Source organism: Mesocricetus auratus, unplaced genomic scaffold, assembly GCF_017639785.1.
Source record: "Mesocricetus auratus isolate SY011 unplaced genomic scaffold, BCM_Maur_2.0 Super-Scaffold_100013, whole genome shotgun sequence".
Taxonomy (NCBI): Eukaryota; Metazoa; Chordata; class Mammalia; order Rodentia; family Cricetidae; genus Mesocricetus; species Mesocricetus auratus.
The window spans coordinates 6,024,804-6,042,279 of record NW_024429196.1 but is presented as its reverse complement, the minus strand read 5'-3'; the positions used below and the strand labels follow the sequence as shown (position 1 = coordinate 6,042,279).

The 17,476-nt window shown below is 48.4% G+C and overlaps 1 protein-coding gene across 1 annotated transcript in view; it reads left to right on the top strand.

Moving 5' to 3' along the window:
* The window catches only part of Disc1 (DISC1 scaffold protein), a 211,010-nt gene that overhangs the window by 76,539 nt on the left and 116,995 nt on the right, over window positions 1–17,476 (top strand). Inside the window, exons 5-6 of the mRNA XM_040755305.1 lie at window positions 7,228–7,348; window positions 9,632–9,867. Of these exons, the coding sequence (XP_040611239.1) occupies window positions 7,228–7,348; window positions 9,632–9,867 (357 nt within the window). The remainder of the gene's footprint in view (window positions 1–7,227; window positions 7,349–9,631; window positions 9,868–17,476) is intronic.

The window sequence follows — 17,476 nt, the reverse complement described above, 5'->3', positions numbered from 1 at the left end:
AAGGCTGAGCACAACGCTGCATGCACGCTCTTGCTTTCCCATCTCTGTCCTATGCTGCTGCTGCTGCTATTCTGCTGACACCAGATTCCAGCTTCTTTGGCCTTTTGACAATGCGGACTCAATGCTAACAGCTCTGCAGGGAAGCTTCCAGGCCTCCAGCCCTGGTTTGAGACTGCTGAGGTGTCCAGCTTTGTGGACTGAGCAGCTCCTGTGTTCTCTGCCTCTGCAGCATACAGGCAGTCATGATTGGATTAGCCAGCTTCTAGCGTGTAAGCCAATCTAATTCCTCTCTTATAGTACATGCTTTCTATGTGTTTTATTCCTCTGCAAGACCTTGCCAAAAAAACCAGTCTTCTAAAGTGTCTTTATGCCCATGTACCTGTGTATAAAGTGCATGTATATTTGTATTTTTGCATGTGCTGAGTGCATATGTGTGTGTGTATACAGAGATCCAAAGTTGACATCGAGTGTCTTCCTTGATTTCTCTCCACTTTATTGAGGTGGGACTTTTTGCTGAACCTAGTTGATTCTGCTTAGTTTAGTCAGCCAGATTGCCTGAGGGACCCCTTATCTTCTCCTCCTGAGTGCTGGGGTTACAAATGAGTCCTCAAGTCTGCCTGGCTTTTTGTGTGGGTTCCGGGATCTGAACTCTGATCCTCATGCTTCTGCAGTGAGCATGTCATCCCTAGTCACCTCCCAGCCCCACTGTCTTTAAAGAGGAACTCCCTAAATCTATTCTCCTCCTCCTCCCCCTCCTCCCCCTCCTCCCCCTCCTCCCCCTCCTCCTCCTCCTTCTCCTCCTCTTTTGCTTTGCCCTCCTCCTCCCGGACTCCTTGTGTCGTGACTTCTGCCTTCAGTTACCTCAGATACACCTCTGATCCCTATTCCGCAACCCTCTAATTCACGGGGGGCCAGCTCTCTGTCATTCTCACTCACCTTTCCAGCCTCTATCCCAAACCTTCCTCTGCTCCCTATAGCTTATATCTGGGTTATTGCAGCAGCCTGTTGCCTTGCTGGATTTTCTTACTTCACTCTTGGATCTCACCCACCTCCCATTAAGCAATAAGGACAAGCCTCATGCTGGAATCAGTGGCTCCTGGGCTATCCAGATGGAATGTGAACCCTAAAACCTTCAGTGATGCAGTCTTACCGGCGCCCCAACCTCTAACTGGTCAGTTCCCGCACCAGCTTCCCATGCAGCAGAACCTTGCTTGAGTCTATAATCTCCCACGGGTCCCATTGCAGTCACTAAAGCTTGCTCAGCCTTCAAGATAGTAAAGCCACCATCCTCCCAACCCTCTGCCTGTCAGCCACACTTCTCACTGAGATCCTAGAATATCCTGAGTGACAGTATCTTCAGTCCAAAGCCTTTGATCTGCTGCCTTGAATATCCCCTCATTCTGAAGGATGACTGTCCCCAGAGGGGGACTGCACTATCTTTACCTCTCCAGCTGACTATTGCAGGAGTTGTGTATGCATACATGTTTATACAGGTTCGCAACATGTGTGTGAACAGGGACAGGGAGAGACAGAGGACAACCTTCAATTTGGTCAGTCTTGCTTCTGGTGCCCCAGCCCAGGGCCGGAGGAGGGAACTGGTGGTGTGCTGCCATTTTCTCCTCTGACTAGCTGACTGAGATCTCTATACTTCCTCCTCACCTCATGAGAAAGTGAGGGACCCTATCTTCCTCACTTTAGCTATGTTTTATTCTTGACTTTTTCTTTTGTCAATTTCACCTGTCTGGTTATTACCATAGCTAGAAAATGACTTGATATCTGCGTCAGTGTCACATTTTTACACAGCACGTGGGCATGGCTACAGAGCTGCTAATAATTAAAGTCTGTCTTCGTATGTGCCAGCTGCTCAGTGGTCTGAGGAGTTAGTTCATCCTCACCAGGGTATCTGGACCGGAAGGCTCTCCAGGAGACAGTAGTTCCTGCAGTCCTCACAATGACCACCAGGGGGACCTGGATACAAACTTCTCAGGAGCTTGGCGCTGAGTCCAGGGGAAAAAGGTTCTTCTGTATGCTGGGGACTTTTCCTGCAGAAATGAAATAGTTTTGTTAACATGGCCAGCTTTCAACACAAATTAGTAACTTAAATAAGTACCTCTTTACCTTTCTGGGACCAAGTGTTTCTATGAGAGTCTGATGAAAGCAACGTATGTTCCTATATTCAAACTGCCAGGGCTGTCTCATGAGAGACCATCAGATTTGAGGCCCTCCCATTCCCTCTGGCCATGGGAGGAGGACATAGTGTCTCAACATCACGGGTTATGAAAGTTTAAAGTCATATTTAAGGGGATGTAAATAGCCCCAGAGTCTACCAGCCACTTAATTTTTATCATTACTTATTCTGAAAATTACTGTCAACGTCTTAAGAAAGCTTATGGTTTTTGTCCCCCTTGGAACTGTTTCATCAGCCCCTGAGTCACTGGGGCGTGGGGGTCACTGCATCTCTCTAATAGTGGCCATCAGTCCTTACAGTGTCTCCTTGGTGTTATTCCCTATTGCTCAGTAATGGGGCCAGTCCTGGGGTGAGGCGTGCTGCTCCTCAGTTCAAGATGGGTTTTTTTCTTTTTTCTTTTCTTTTCTTTCTTCCTTCCTTTTTTTTTTTTTTTTTTTTTTTTTTGAGACAGGTTCTCTCCCTGGTGGTCCTGGAACTCTCTGTGTAGACCAACCAGGCTGGCCTTGAACTCAGGGATTTTCCCTGCCTCTGGTTTTGTTCTTTTTTCTTTTTTTTTTCCCATGAGAAGGGGTTTCTATGTAGCTTTGGAACCTGTCCTGGAAATTGCTCTGCAGTCACGAACTCACAGAGCTCCACCTTCCTCTGCTTCCCGAGTGCTGGGACTAAAGGCGTGTTAAAGATGGTTCTTTAACAGTGTGGGAATCCACTTTCCCACTTTGTTACCCTGGGTAGATGGCACAGGCATCGGGACATTTCTGCTTTTTTGTTTTCTTCGTATAGCCCTGTCACTCTGAGATGCCACCATCGGTCAGACTCGTAGCTTTCTCTGCCCACTGTTTGGATCCTTGTTCTGCTGTCACAGCTGCTCCCTGGCTAGTGGAGTCAGTGTCCGGGTGTCGTATTCTCACTGTCCTGTGGGGCACACATGGTCCCTGCCTCCTGGCTCACACTCTGACTTGAAATGACTTTCTTGTGCCTCGGCAATAGCTGCTTCACCCTGTGGCCCCACTTTTCCCAGGGGGCCCTAGCGCCTCAGGAGCACCTGACAGGACCACGTCTGTGATGGACACACCTCTGCTGTGGGCTGATGGGTGCTGAGACTACCCACCATGGACCATGTCCGTCTGCCATGCTGCTCAGTTCCCCTGTCGGCCACAGGGCAAGCCACGTCAGAAGGAAGGGTTGTGGCAGCCGCTATGCCAGACACTATTGGCATGGCGTTTTTGCCCTGAGCCTCCAAGTCCTTCTGTGACTGAGGATACATTCATGTCACAGTCTTAGCACTTTACCTAGGTTCCTCTGCCAGGCATTCTTTGAAACTCTGCTATTAGTGTGAGTGAGACATCACAAAAAGAAAATTTTGTATTGAAGTACGTGATGATGATGGTGATGATGGTGGTAGGGGTGATAATGATGATTATGGTGATGGTAATGATGATGGAGATGGTGATGATGATGATGATGGTGGTGGTGATGGTGGTGGTGATGATGGTAATGATGATGGAGATGGTGGTGATGATGATGGTGATGATGCTGATGATGGAGGGATATTTTTGTTTCCTGGACAGTTGCGTATGAATATAACCCCAAGGGCAATGGTCACCAGTGCCCTGGCCTCTAGGGGCAATTTTGAGCAATGTGCCATTTTTCTTCTTCTTCTAGAAGGTTCCTGGTAGGATGGGGTCTCAGTTGGCTCTGTGATAATCAGGTAGATGATACATTTTTTTCTGACTCTTCCCCCTGTTGGTTCCAGTTCTCTGGTGTCTTATGGTTGTTTCTCTAAAAACAATCTGCTCATATCCTTGTCTCAAGCCTAGCTGTCAGGAGAACCCAAACGGGACAGCTGTGTACCTTGGAGAATCAGTCTCCACTCTTTTATCTTGAGGTGCCTGGGCTTTCTGGTCTCTTTTGTGGGAGCAGGATGGATGGCTTCCTCTTTGCTCAGTAAGTGGGAGGAAGTGTGTTCATCTCTGTCTCTGACAGCGGGTGAGCAGGCGGTGCTGCGGGTGGCAGCCCACGGGGGCTCTGCATGTATAACGGCTGGCACAGGCTCCTACCCCACAGTTACGGACTCAGGGTGATGCACTTCTAGGCCTGTTCTTGTCAACTCTCATTTCTGATTCTGGAACAATGGGGAAAATCCACCTCTTTGTCACACCAGGCTCAGAAACAAAGGTTTTCCTTTCTCTGGAGTGTTTGGCAAGCATTGCTGTTGACTGATAATTTTCTCATTTATACCTTGTTTTCCCCTAATTACTTACCATGTCATGTGATTTCACAGGCTCTTTACTAGTATAGGCATCCACACTGTTACTCTTGCTACCTAAATGGGTGCGTGCACACGCGAGCGCGCGTACACACACACACACACACACACACACACACACACACACACACTATCTTTTATCAGAGATCTTTCCCCAGAGGATAACTTAAAACACATAGGAGCAGAGTCTGACAAAGATAAAAATGAAGGACAGGAAGGATTTCCAGCCTGACCATGATAGAACTCTGGCACTGTCCAGATGTAACAGCTGCTGCTTGTCTGTTCCCCGGAGATGGGACCTAAATGGTAAGTGTAGGCTGGCAGCATGCCACCCCGGACTGCCTGATTTTCCTTTCTTCCTTTCGAGCATACAAGCCTTTGATTTCAAGTGGGTGCCACACCAGACTGCAGTGTCACAGGGCCCAGTGACCCTCAGTTTGGAATGAGTACCCAGGGCACAGAAGGGAAACTCACAAGACGTTATCAGGAAATGAAGATGTTGTCTGTGCATTTTGCAGCCATGCTTTTCTGTGTGGTACATGATCAGGTTTTACAGGTGATAGGAAAGAAACCAGACAGAAAGAGGGAGATTCACTATAACCTGACTGGTCCTAGTGGGCCCCAAGGCTGAGAGTAGTCTCTTAGCTCTTAGGCACCCGCCCCCACCATCCATGCTGTTGCAGGTTTTTATTTTCCCCAGAGGGGTCTGCTCATTTTACATACTGATTATTTCATAGCAGTGATTCCAATTTGCTCAGCCATGTGGGATCACATATTGAGACATAGCAAATATAAAGAAAAGAGTATGCAACAGAGGGAGACTCTGGGGACCAAAAAACATGGAAGATAGAACCCTGTCCCTGCTTCATAAGTGAGCTATGTGTCCTGGGGCCACCCCTGGCTCTTCGTGGATCTCTTTCCGGCCCAGGAGTAGGAGTATGAGAGACCAACAGAGGGGTGTTGGTTAAGCACAGGGGCTTATGGGTTAGTGATGGATGTGATTTCACTACCATGCACAGAGTTAGTTCCCAGTGCTGCACCTGTAGCTTCTCTCTGCAGCTGCTTTTTCAGTTCTGCATTGACTTCCTACACTAGCTCCCACCTCCGCCCAGATGGCATCAATTCAAGAAATTCGAGGAACTCTAATATCAGCATACACTGAGCAAATTGGGAAATCAGTAAGGGGAAGAAATGAGTGAGTGCAGCGGGAGACGGGATAGAAATGGCTTCTCCATTTTCAAGGCTGTGAGCTCATTAAGCTACCCAGCAGGTGTTTGCTGAGTCCCAACTCAGTGCTGGACACTGGGAACATCAGCACAAGAAGAGCTATGTATCCCTCGGGGACTCACAGTCCAGCCCGAAGAGCATGTAGCAGCCCAGAGCCCAGAGAAGGGCTTGTACTCTCTTTTCACAGCTGTTGGAAGCTGAGAGCACCATAGAACAGTTACACACGGAAGAGACTCATCGTGCTGCTGTCTTCATACGCATGTTCATCCTGTGTAGGAGTGTGTCCACCAGACAGGCCCAGTGTTCACTTTACTTCTGCACATGTTAAAGATGATGGAGGTCTCCAGCAAATGCCCCAAGGAAAGGGTGTCTTACTTCTTTCTCCAGGTAGTCCAGTATGAGGAGGATAGTGAGGTTCTGAGGGTTGGGTTTGTTCAAAGACTCAGCCAGAGAAATGCAAATCCAAGTTCTCACTGTGGCGTTGACCTCTGTGAACTGTGTTCTCCCTGTCCCATGCTGTCCTAGGAAAAGCCCCTCAGGGGGAGGGTGGGATGTGACAGAAGGGGTAACAGGTGTCTGAACTTTCTGTGAGTCATATGACCTGGGGTATCTTGGAAAGTGTAGGAGTGTAGGTGACCGGCTGGTTAGTTATATGTCTACTTGACACAGCTAGAGTCATTGGAGAGGACGGAGCCTCATTGAGAAAATGCCTCCATAAGATTGGGCTGTAGTAATAAAACAAAACAAAGATTTAAAAAAAGAAAAAAAAGATTGGGCTATAGATAAGTCAGTAGGGCATTAGTTTTCTTAACTAGTGATTGATGGGGGAGGGCCCAGCCCATTGTGGGTGGGGTCACCCCTGGGCTGGGGTGGTAGTCCTGGGTTCTGTAAGACAGCAGGCTAGTGAGGATCGATGGATGGATGGATGGAAGTAGAAATAAACCGCTTTCTTCTCTCTGTTGCTTTTTGGTCAGGGTGTTTTATCACAGCAACAGACAGGCAACTAGGATGGTACGAGTTAGCCTGGTCTATGTGACAGCAGATTGTAGTGCTGGGATTAAAGGCGTGTGCCACCACCAGCCCCTGGCCAATAAATGTACTTATGTATGAATGCCTGGCCTTAGCCTGGCTTGTTTGTAGCATACTTTTCTTAAATTATTCTATCTTTTGCCTCTGGGCTTTTTTCTTTCTCTATTTCTGTATACCTTTCTTTCCTTCTTACTCCCTGGCTTGCTGTGTAGCTGGGTGACTGGCCCCTGATGTCCTCCTCTACCTTCTTTTCCCAGATTTCTCCTTCTATTTATTTTCTTTGCCTGCTAGCTCTGCCTATACTTTCTCCTGCCTTGCTATTGGCTGTCCAGCTCTTTATTAGACCAATCAGGTGTTTTAGACAGTGAAGTAACACAGCTTTACAGAGTTAAACAAATGCAACATAAAAGAATGCAACATATCTTTGCATCACTAAACAAATGTTCCACATCATAAACAAATATTACACATCTTATGTTCCATAATACCTGTACCAATGCATATCTGTTACTTGCAGGGCTGGCAGCAATGGCCCAGAGGCCCCACTTGATGGAGAGCCAAGGACCACTGCCCAGGACAGTCCACCTGCATCCATCACCAGGCGGGACTGGCTTATTCGAGAGAAACAGCAATTGCAGGTGAGCGGTATAGAATCTTCCAGAGAGGCACTGGCCCTTTTCTTACCCATGTGAGTCAGATGCAGAAGCGGGCCTTCACTTTGCTGAGTGTAAGGGCTCCAAGCAGAGGTAATGCTGTGGCCGGAGGGCACAGAGGAACCTCCTTTGCACAGTAGGGCTGAGGCTGCACACCGTTATGGGCCTCAGGACCTTCTGGCTCTGCTGTCTGACTGTAGCAGCTAGTGTCTCCTCCCATTATTTGACCTGTAGAAACTTCCCTTTGAGGGACAGGGAGAGATTTGTGTTCTGGGAACACACACACACACACACACACACACACACACACACGAAAATGGAAAAAATAACAAAAGAGTAAAATGTAGGATCATTATGGAAAATAAATTGCAGTTCCTCAAAAACTTAAAAACAGTATCCTTAGGACCCAGTGATCCCACTGTCATTACACACCTGCAAAGAAATGAAAGCACAGACTAGGGGAGACTTCTGAGTTACTACAGCTGGCGGCAGCCCAAGTGCCCATCACTGGGTGGATAAGCAATGTGGGGTGAATGCAAAGGTCTGTCGCTCACCTTTCGGGAAAGGACATTGTGCCACAGGGCACAGTGCAGGTGAATGTAGAGGACATTGTGTTATGCCGCATAAGCCAGTCATGAAAGATACTGTAAGATTCTACTTAGAAGAAGTAGGGAAGTAGATTGGTGGGGGGTAGGGGAGGGGGATGGGGTGTGGTTGGAGAGCTGGTGGTTAGTGGAGATGGAGTTTTGTGGTTGGATGGTGGGGATCCTTGCCCAGTTTGTATGTGTGCCTATGTTACTGAACTGTGCATGCAAAATGGTAGCGATGCTATGTCTTTTGCTATGTCTCTTTTACTATACTTTAGAAAAACTTGAGCCTGTCTTCCCAGTATGGGGAGGCCGAGGCTTTATTGCTGTAGGTTCAAGTCTGGACGATAAGATGAGTTCTGGGACAGCTACTGAGTGAGATGTAGACTCTGAGAAACAAAAAGCAAAACAAAAACGAGACCAACAAAGAGTGTGGGTCTCACAGAGTGGTTAGTTTCGAGCATTTGTTGAGCACGCTGGGACTGTAGGCTAGCTCATCCCTCTCTCTTCTCTGGGTGGGTGCAGGAGGTAGAAGCTGTGGAGAATCTGCTCTGTGGGTGGAGAGAGCATCCAGGAGATAGGGAGATATCAGGAATTAAGCTGTACTCTTATCAGCTAGGAACAGTGAGGGAACAGGGGGCGTGTCCGTCAGCAGAGTCTGGTGTTATATTCAGACTCCTACACAGTGAGATGGCTATCTGCCCAGCGCTGAGCTCACACTGTGTTCAATTACCTGCTGCTTGTTTATTTCTTGGCCTGGAGACAGATGATGGTTATGGATTAACTTAGATTCCAGCTTAATAAATTAGGGGAAACTGTGTGTGTGTGTGTGTGTGTGTGTGTGTGTGTGTGTGTGTGTGTGTGTGTGTGTGTGTTTGAATGTGGACACAGGTGCACGTGTATGTAGAGGACTGAAGTTGATATTTGGTATTTACTCCACTCTCCCTTTACCTTATTTTTTGACAGAGGGTTTCTCACTGAATCTAGACTTTACTGATTGGGCTAGACTGACTGGCTAGCAAGTCCCTGGCATCCTCCTGTCTTCCACCTTCCCTTACCCCACGTTGGGTTTGCAGATTCATTCTGTGGGTCCCCAGTTTTTGCATGGGCTCTGGGAATTAGCTCTTCATGCTTGCATGGCAAGCACTTGACTGATGGAGCCGTCTCACCAATCCTGGGAAGTAAATTGGTCCAACAGTCTGAAGGACTCTAGACTCCGTGCCTTGACAGCATCTTGTTCTCTCGATCCTTTTCACCCGAGAAGTCAAGGTTCCTATGTCTCTGTGCATCCTAAGTTCTTGTGTTTGGGAGCAGGCTGCCTTTCCCACCTGGCCCACAGCTGGCGTCTCAGTGTGTGATATGAGTGGCTAGTGTCTTCACTTCCCCATCAGAAGCGAAGCCAGTGATGCATCATTTGCTGGGTTCTCTCAAGTCAAAACCTTGGCTAGCACCTGTCCGTATTTAATGCTTGGGAAGGAGGGAATGTTTTTCCTCCTGCCAGCTCATCAGAAACATAAAGCTGGCATGATTTTCCCAGCTCAGCAGACTTCTGGAATTGGCCTGCCTCAGAAGGGTGGGGTGGGCTCCAAGACTGCGGTGCACATGGCCTGCTCTCATTTAACCGATTCATTAGTAGCAGGACAGGGTTAATGGATGAAATCTGTTCCCCCGTTCTCTGCAGAAGGAAATCGAAGCTCTCCAATCAAGGATGTCGGCGCTGGAGGCAAAAGAACAATGGCTGAGCCAAGAGTTGGAGGAGCAGGAGACACTGCTCCAGTGGCAGGGCTGTGACCTGAAGCCACTGGTGGCCCAGCTGTCCCCAGGCCAGCTGCAGGAAGTCAGCCAGGCCTTGGGAGACACGCGGACCTCTGCCAGCCAGGCTCCTTTCCATGTGGAGCCACCTGAAACCCTCAGGAGGTATTGGTTATTTTCTAATTGATTTCCCAACGTTCCCTCTTTCACCTGTTTATTGAGATGATCTTGCTGCCCTTTCATTGTTCACAGGTGCTTCTCAGATGGTCCGTTTGCTTAGTGGAAGTGCTGGCAGTGTTTAGATGTAAGATTCTTCACTGCAGGGTCAGTTCTGAGCACTGGGAGTTATTTGGCATCCAGTCTGCCTAATCCCTAGCTGCAAGCACTGTCCTCTCTCCAATAGGCAGTTTCCCAACTTCTAAGGGGCTGGCTTGTTTCTCCTTTCCCCTTCCTTCCCATATTTGGGGTCAGTTGGATAGAGATTTTGACACTGGCTTTTGCTGAAGACAATTATCTGGAGAGAGATTTCACTTCTAAGAGACAGAGCATGGCACTGGAAGAGTGTGACTTGGGGGTAGGTTGTAGCATGGGAAGAGTATGACCTGGGATGGGGACATTTCTGGTTACAAAAGTATTTACTGTATGAGCTTGAGGACCTGATCTTGGATCCCCAGAACCCACATAGAAATCTGGGTGCAGTGTAACCCCATTTCAGGAGGATCCCTAAGGCTTGCTGGCTAGCAAGTTTAACTGAATTAGTGAGCTCCAGGTTCAGTGACCCTATATTACAAAGATGAGACAGAATGTGACTGAGGAAGATGTCTGACCCACCCTCTGCACGCACACGCGCATACACACACACACACACACACACACACACACACACACACACACCCCTAATCAACCAACTGTTTAACCAGACAAACAAATAAAAAAAACTCCCAAAACAAACCAAATGAACAAATAAACCGAGAAGGCAACGTAAGCCGTGTTTTTATCAGGGTCGTCGGGAAGAATGAGCTTGTGTTGCTGCTGTTTCTGGCTAAGCAAAGTCACATGCTTGGTGCTGGGCAGAGCTTCACTTTGTGGGCTGCATCAGTTATGCTGTCTGTTTTACAGACAGTAAAGAGAAGCTTTTCTTTTTCCCTTTTTCGAGACAGGGTTTCTCTGTGGCTTTGGAGGCTGTCCTGGAACTAGCTCTTGTAGACCAGGCTGGTCTCAAACTCACAGAGATCCACCTGCCTCTGCCTCCTGAGTGCTGGGATTAAAGGTGTGCGCCACCAACGCCTGGCTGAAAAGAAGTTTAAGAAGGTTAATAATTTAAAAATTTGATAATCTGCCCAAAGTGTTAATAAGAGAGAAAAACAGATAGACTGCTATTTCTGCTTTCTCAAACTTGGTGTCTCATCTATCACAAAGTGGGTCTTTCCCATGTTTCACACTGCAGAGAGCTTGTGAAACACACACATATACATCTATTAGGTTGTATTTATTTATTTATTTTTTTAAGACAGGGTCTCACTATATACCTCAGGCTGGCGTCTAGTTCTCTGTGTAGCTCAGGCTAGCCTTGAACTTGGGATCCTCTTGTTTCTGCCCTCTAAGTTGTTGCTCTTAAATCTCATTTTGGAGACACATGAAGAGTACTAAGACATGTGAGAAAGGAGTGCTTGTGGATGGGCAGGGGTGTGCAGTCGGGACTCAGGGCTCTGCTGGGTCACTATGCTCCCTACCTGTGGGGATCCTCATTCTGTGACTTCCGACTGACTTAGGGACTGATAGTGACACTGTTTAGGGGGACTCTTTAGTTTCAGCTAGCCTCACTTGTAGTGGTCCTCCTGTTTCCCCCTCCTGAGTTCCGGGAGTCATCACCACACCTGGCTCCATCACCACGGCAGCTGCTATCACTCACATACTCGACAGCGTCAGTGGAAGCCAGCTGCAGACTCCAGGTGCTTTCTGGCATCAATCAAGTACAAGGCTGGAGAGGGCCCTTCCATGGATGAACCACGCCAGTCTTACACAGGAACCTCCTAAGAACAGGGCATCCTGAGGATGCTACTCAGGGAACCTCTGCCGGCATGACCAAGGCTGGTGGGCATCTAGTGCTCGAAAACATTCTTTGAGAATTTGATAGTGCATATAATGCATTTTGATCATATCCACCCCTGTCTTGTCCCCTCTAACTCCTCCTGGATACCTTCCAGTGTCCTCTTCCCAACTGCATGTCTTTTTTTTTTTTAAATAACCCACTGAATCCAGTAAGTTCTGCCTGTATGTGCATACGTATGGGGTCCACCAGAGCAGGACAACATAAGGGAAACCTCACCTCTAAAGAAACGGACTTTCCTCTAGCACCCATCAACTGCCAGTAGCTCAAAAGGAGACAACCTTTAAGCACCGGGACGATCAGGAAGTCACCAGTAAGGGAGTTGACAGGACATGGAAACACAGAAGCCGTGTAAAATGTCAGGCTCGTTTTGCAGACAAATGGTGACAGACACTGGTGAGATTGTAGAGATAACAGAGCCCTCATTCACTGCTCGTGGAAGTGCAAACTGGTGCAGCCCATGTGGAGATCAGTGTGGAATCTTCTCAAGAAGCTAAATATAGAATGCCCAAATAACCCAGGAATGCCACGCCTAGGCATCTACCCCAAAGACTGTCTCCTCCTACACCGGTGCTTACACACCCATGGTTATTGTGGCTCTGTTGACAGTTGCCGGGAAAGGAATAAGCCTAAGTGTCCATCAGCTGATGAGTGGGTAATGAACACGTGGCACATAGATAATGGACTTTTATTTGGCTGTAAATAAAAATGAAAATGTAAAATGTGTAGGAAAATGGAAGGACCCGGCAAACATTACATCAAGTGATGCTCCAGAAAGACAAACACCAGTGTTCTCTCTTCTGTGTGGATCCTAACTTCTAACTTTTCATGTATGTGTGTTTATGTGGGAGTGAGTGGGCGGAGGTCGGGAAACTGGAAAGGGGCCCATGAGAGAGGGGAAGAGAGGCTTTAAGGCATGGATGTGGAGAGGACAATAAATACATGTGACATAGGAAAGGCGATTGTCCCTCAGGGTCGTAGATTTGTTAACTTAGACAGCAGGATAGCAGGGGCATGGAGGAGAGTTTGGGCCCATATGGCAACACGTGTACCCTTCTGTAGGTCTCAGAGGAAGGTGAAGATGTCGCATGATGAACAGTCTACAGCATGCAGAGCAGCAGCCAGGAGCTGATTCCTGGGTGGCAGCAGGAGGGGAAGGGGTCCTGCATTCCAAGGAAGGGATGTTTGAGTCTGAGAATGTGAGAGAAGGAGTGCATTTCATTGATGGGTATTATAGGGTGGGGATGTGCTGCCTCTACCTCTCTGCTATCTCGGAGTCTGGTAACTTAGCCCAAGAGACTTCCTTTGGGGAAGTGAGGATTATGCCACCCGCCATTCTCCAGGAATCAGGCACTGGGGAGCCTATGGAGGCCAGGGAGTCTCTTAAGGGGTTGCAGATACGAGGGCTCTTGGTGGGGGTATGCCTTTTCCTGCAGAACAGTCATGAAAAAGGGGGGTTGCTACAGACTGATAGGACCTGATCAGCCCCTAGCCCAAACCTAACTCTGTAGAAATTGAGAATGTGAGGGTTGAAGGGTTCTGGGGGAGAGTGGGGGGAGTGAGGGGTGGGGGTGGGGAGGAGACAGGGAGAGTCTTACTGGAATTGTTAGGATCTGAGTGTGGGCCTTGGCAGCTGAGCACCTGTCCTCAGTAGAGCAGTTAAAGAGACAATAATGAAAGCAGAGAAAGGAATCTAGTCAAAGTGGCCCTGTTGGGAAGGGGAATAGAGGGGTGCGGTGACCCCCAAGTCCATCATTGGGGTCCCCAGGGGACATTTAGGTTTATTGAGGGCAAGGGTGCTGCATAGCTAACTGAGCCGTGCTGTCAAGGTGTGGTCCTGCCCATCACTGACACATCCTTCTCAGCTCCACTCTGTCCTGTAGGTTGTCAGAAATGGGTGATATCTCTCTAGGGGACGAGTTCCCTTTGGCTGGCTTCAGCCTTTTTTTTTTTTTTATCCCAGTGTGAGATTCCTGATAGCCAAAATCTGATGGCCAAAGGAAGGGACACAGGCACCTCCTTAGAATATCTTCATTCCTGCCAGCACATTTAGAAGGTGGGGGGGGGGGATGAGGAGCAGATTGACCAAAGCCAAGTATGCATGAAAACACCACATGCTAGTTAAAAATTAAATTTAAAAAAGAGTTAGGGTCTTACCTGAAATCTCAACCCCTGGGCTTGAAAAGCAAGCTTTGAGTTGTCTTAAAAAGTTTTTAAGACGTATCAAATGAATTTTATCTGTACGACTGTTTTGCCCGCATGGATATCCTTGTATCTCATGCATGCCTGGTGCCCACAGAGGTCAGAAGAGAGCATTGAGGCCTTGGACCTGGAGTTACAGGTGGTTGTGTGCCACCATGTCAGTGCTGGGAATGGAACCTAGGTCCTCTGCAGGAGCAGCAGGTGTCCTTGGCCGCCGAGTCATCTCTCCAGCCTCTGCAGTTGTCTTTTGGCCTGTAAGACCTCCTTTGGAGAAGCTGTCTGGAAGGAACTTGCTGCTCACCCCATCTCAGGCTGGCTCCATGAACTCTGTAGGTGATGGGGCTGGGCTGCGAGGGTGGGACAGGGATGGCAAAAAGGGTATAGACCAGCGAGGTGGCAGTTTCCACCGTTTTCTGAGGGCTACATCTGCGCATGCGTGTTCTGCCTACTTGGCACAGGAGGAGGGTGTGGTGATTCAAGCTCATTGCTCTCCAGCGCTGCCAGCTGCTCCTCCCCGGCTGCGCTTCATACTGTGCAGCCTGGGACCCTGCTAGCGTGCATCTGGCTCCCTATACATCGAGATGAGGCTAATTGTAGTAATAACAGCAGCAGGCGGGTGTGAGGCTTTCTGGCATTCTTCAGGGATGCTTGGCTGCTTACGTTGGTCTGCGGTTGAGTTCTTCATCATTCAGCTCTTGGGACTTTTCATGCTTCGTGTGAAATGTGTTCTGGCAGCTCATGGATGACCTGTCTCTGGTTGTACATTTGGAAGAAACATGTCGCATCTTTTTACAAACTGTTGGCATAAACTGTGAAACACTCCAATTCCCTGCTTATAGCAAATCTGGCTGGGTTTTGCTTGGAGAGTCTGGACGCTTCCGTAGCACAGCTGGGCTGGGGAGGGTGCCGGGAAGGCAGAAGCCAAGCCTGCTGTGGCTCTCTTCTCCATAGCTGACTGCCCAGAGGCTCTGTGGTGAGACACTGAGCTGGGGTGCTGCACAGGGGGACTTGGGCATCCCCATCACACTGAAGTCAGATCCCCACAACTGGGCTAGGGCTTCTTGCAAGTGAGATTTGAATTAGTAAAAGTCAGATCACAACTGACTGGAAACAAAATAGGTCTTCTTCTGTCTCTCAGATTCACACCATACTCCAGTGGGAAAACCAGGGTGGCAGCAAGGCTGGCATTGGATGTCAGATCCCTGAATCAGGGAGGTGTGGAGAGCCTCCATAAGAGAGGTGTGTGGAAGCAGCCTGGTATAAGAACCTGTCCCACTATTGTACCCAGAGGATGGTGGGAGGTGACACCTGACTATCAAATTGGACAGTATGCTGGGGCAGCCCTCAGCCAAGGAGCAGTCTCCAATCTGTGCCCCATTTTGGGGTTTGCCTAGTGTTGACTAACCTTAGCTTCTGGGCTCTGTCTGGATTCTCTGCCTCTGCCTCCCCCCTGACTGGTTTGTCAAGGATAATGACCTCTGAGGCCTGAAAGCATCTAAACACACCTAGAGGAAGACGAGGGTTTCTTAATGCCAAGACTATGTTCGACGAGACTCTTTGTCCTTCTAACCTTCCTCTTTTTGTCCCTCCTCCCTCCCTCCTCCCTTCTTCCATTCCTCCTTCATTTTCTCACACACCTTGCTTTCTAAGAACTCATGAGGTAGGTGAATATCTGTCAAGAAAGTAAATATGGCAACTGTAGTGCACAGGAATGTAAGACTCCTGCGAGGGAGGGCCCTTAGCATTTGGAACTGTTGTAGTTACTTTCATATGGCTGTGATAAAATATCATGACATAAGGAACTTAGAGGAAAATGAGGGCTTATTTTAGCTTATGATTCCAGAAGGTTAGAATTCATCATGGCAGGGAAGATGTGGCCACAGGCAGGAGCAGGAAGCTGGCTGATCACATTTCAGTCACACACAGGAAACTGAGAATGAGAACAGGAAGTGGGGCAAGGCTATAACCCCTCAGAACCCACCCATAGTGACGTACTTCCTCCAGCATGGCTCCACTTCCCAAAGGTTCTGCAACTTCCCAAATAGGAAGGGAGTCAGATGGAGGGAGGGAGGGAGGGAGGGAAGGAGGAAGGGAAGGAAGGAGAAATAAAACACATGTGAACCAAAAAAGACCAGTGCACATGAGACCAGGCTTCTCTGAGAGCAACTGAAGGAATCCAGAAGTTCTGTCTGGATCCAATGTATCCCAGTTGCTGGACAATCAGCAGCTCTAGGGGTGACATTTCAAGCCTGGGTAAAGGGACCAGACCCTCACCCAGCCCCCTGCTTTAGCAGCCATAACAGGCTGCAGAAAAGACTCAGCAAAATGTGCCCAGCTTCCTGACTTTGCCCATCCTCCCAGTCACTAGGAGGTCAGATACCTTTGGATGTGCTTTATGGCACTTTATGGTAAAAGTGGTGTAACAGTGACTTGCAGAGCATAGCAACCGCCCTGGGAGGGCCTAGGCCAAAACAACCAGTTGATCAATCAACATAAGACAGGTCATCCAAGCCTGGAAGTACACCAATCCTGAGACTGTTGCGTACCCCTAGATACTCCCCTTGTACACCTCAATAAATTTCCCGCTTCACAGCCTCTTGGGGTCCATCTACACCAGCCGCTGTGTTGGACAGACAAAGGGCCCAAGAGTAATGGGGTTAACTGGTTAAACAATAAAAGACTCTTTGCTTTTGCATCAGAATGGGTCTCTTGGTGATTTGGGGTTCAGAATTTGGGCACAACAGGGGTCCTCAGATGATCTCTGAGGAAGTGTCCACCCGAGCAGAGATGCCTGGCTTTCTGCTGGGTAATCTGAAGCACTGCTTCAGATTAAAGCTTGAAGAAAAGTTCAGGCCAGCCTATTAAATTAACAACTAAACATTTCTCAAGGTGATAATGATGGGAAACTAAAAAATGAAATCAATTAGAAGGGAGAATTTTAATGTAACTGTGCATCCAAGGTACTGCAGAGAGAAAGACCTGGTTGAATTGGCACTTGGAGGATCTGGAAAAGCCAAATAAACACCAAGCTACCTGTGGAGGATAAAGTGTGTGGGCTCAGTCAGGAAAGCACTTGCCGTGCAAGCATGAGGACCTGAGTTCAGATCCCTGGCATCCATGTAAACGTGTGTACCTATAATCCCAGCACTGGAGAGGCAGAGGCAGGACCCATGTAAAAGTGTGTACCTGTAATTCCAGTGCTGGAGAGGCAGAGGCAGGAGAATCCGAGGGGCCCGCTGGCACACTAGTCTAGCCAAGTTGGAGGACTTTAGGATCAATGAGAGACTCTGTTTCAAAACATGAGGTAGACAGTGGCTGGGGAAGACATTTAATGTCAACCTCTGACCTCTATAGGCATCTGCACACATGTGCACATACACGGATACTGAAAATACGCCATCCTTGTACACTCACAAAGGAAATAAAACTTGGGTTTTGGTGGGAGTGGATGTAGATGTAAGT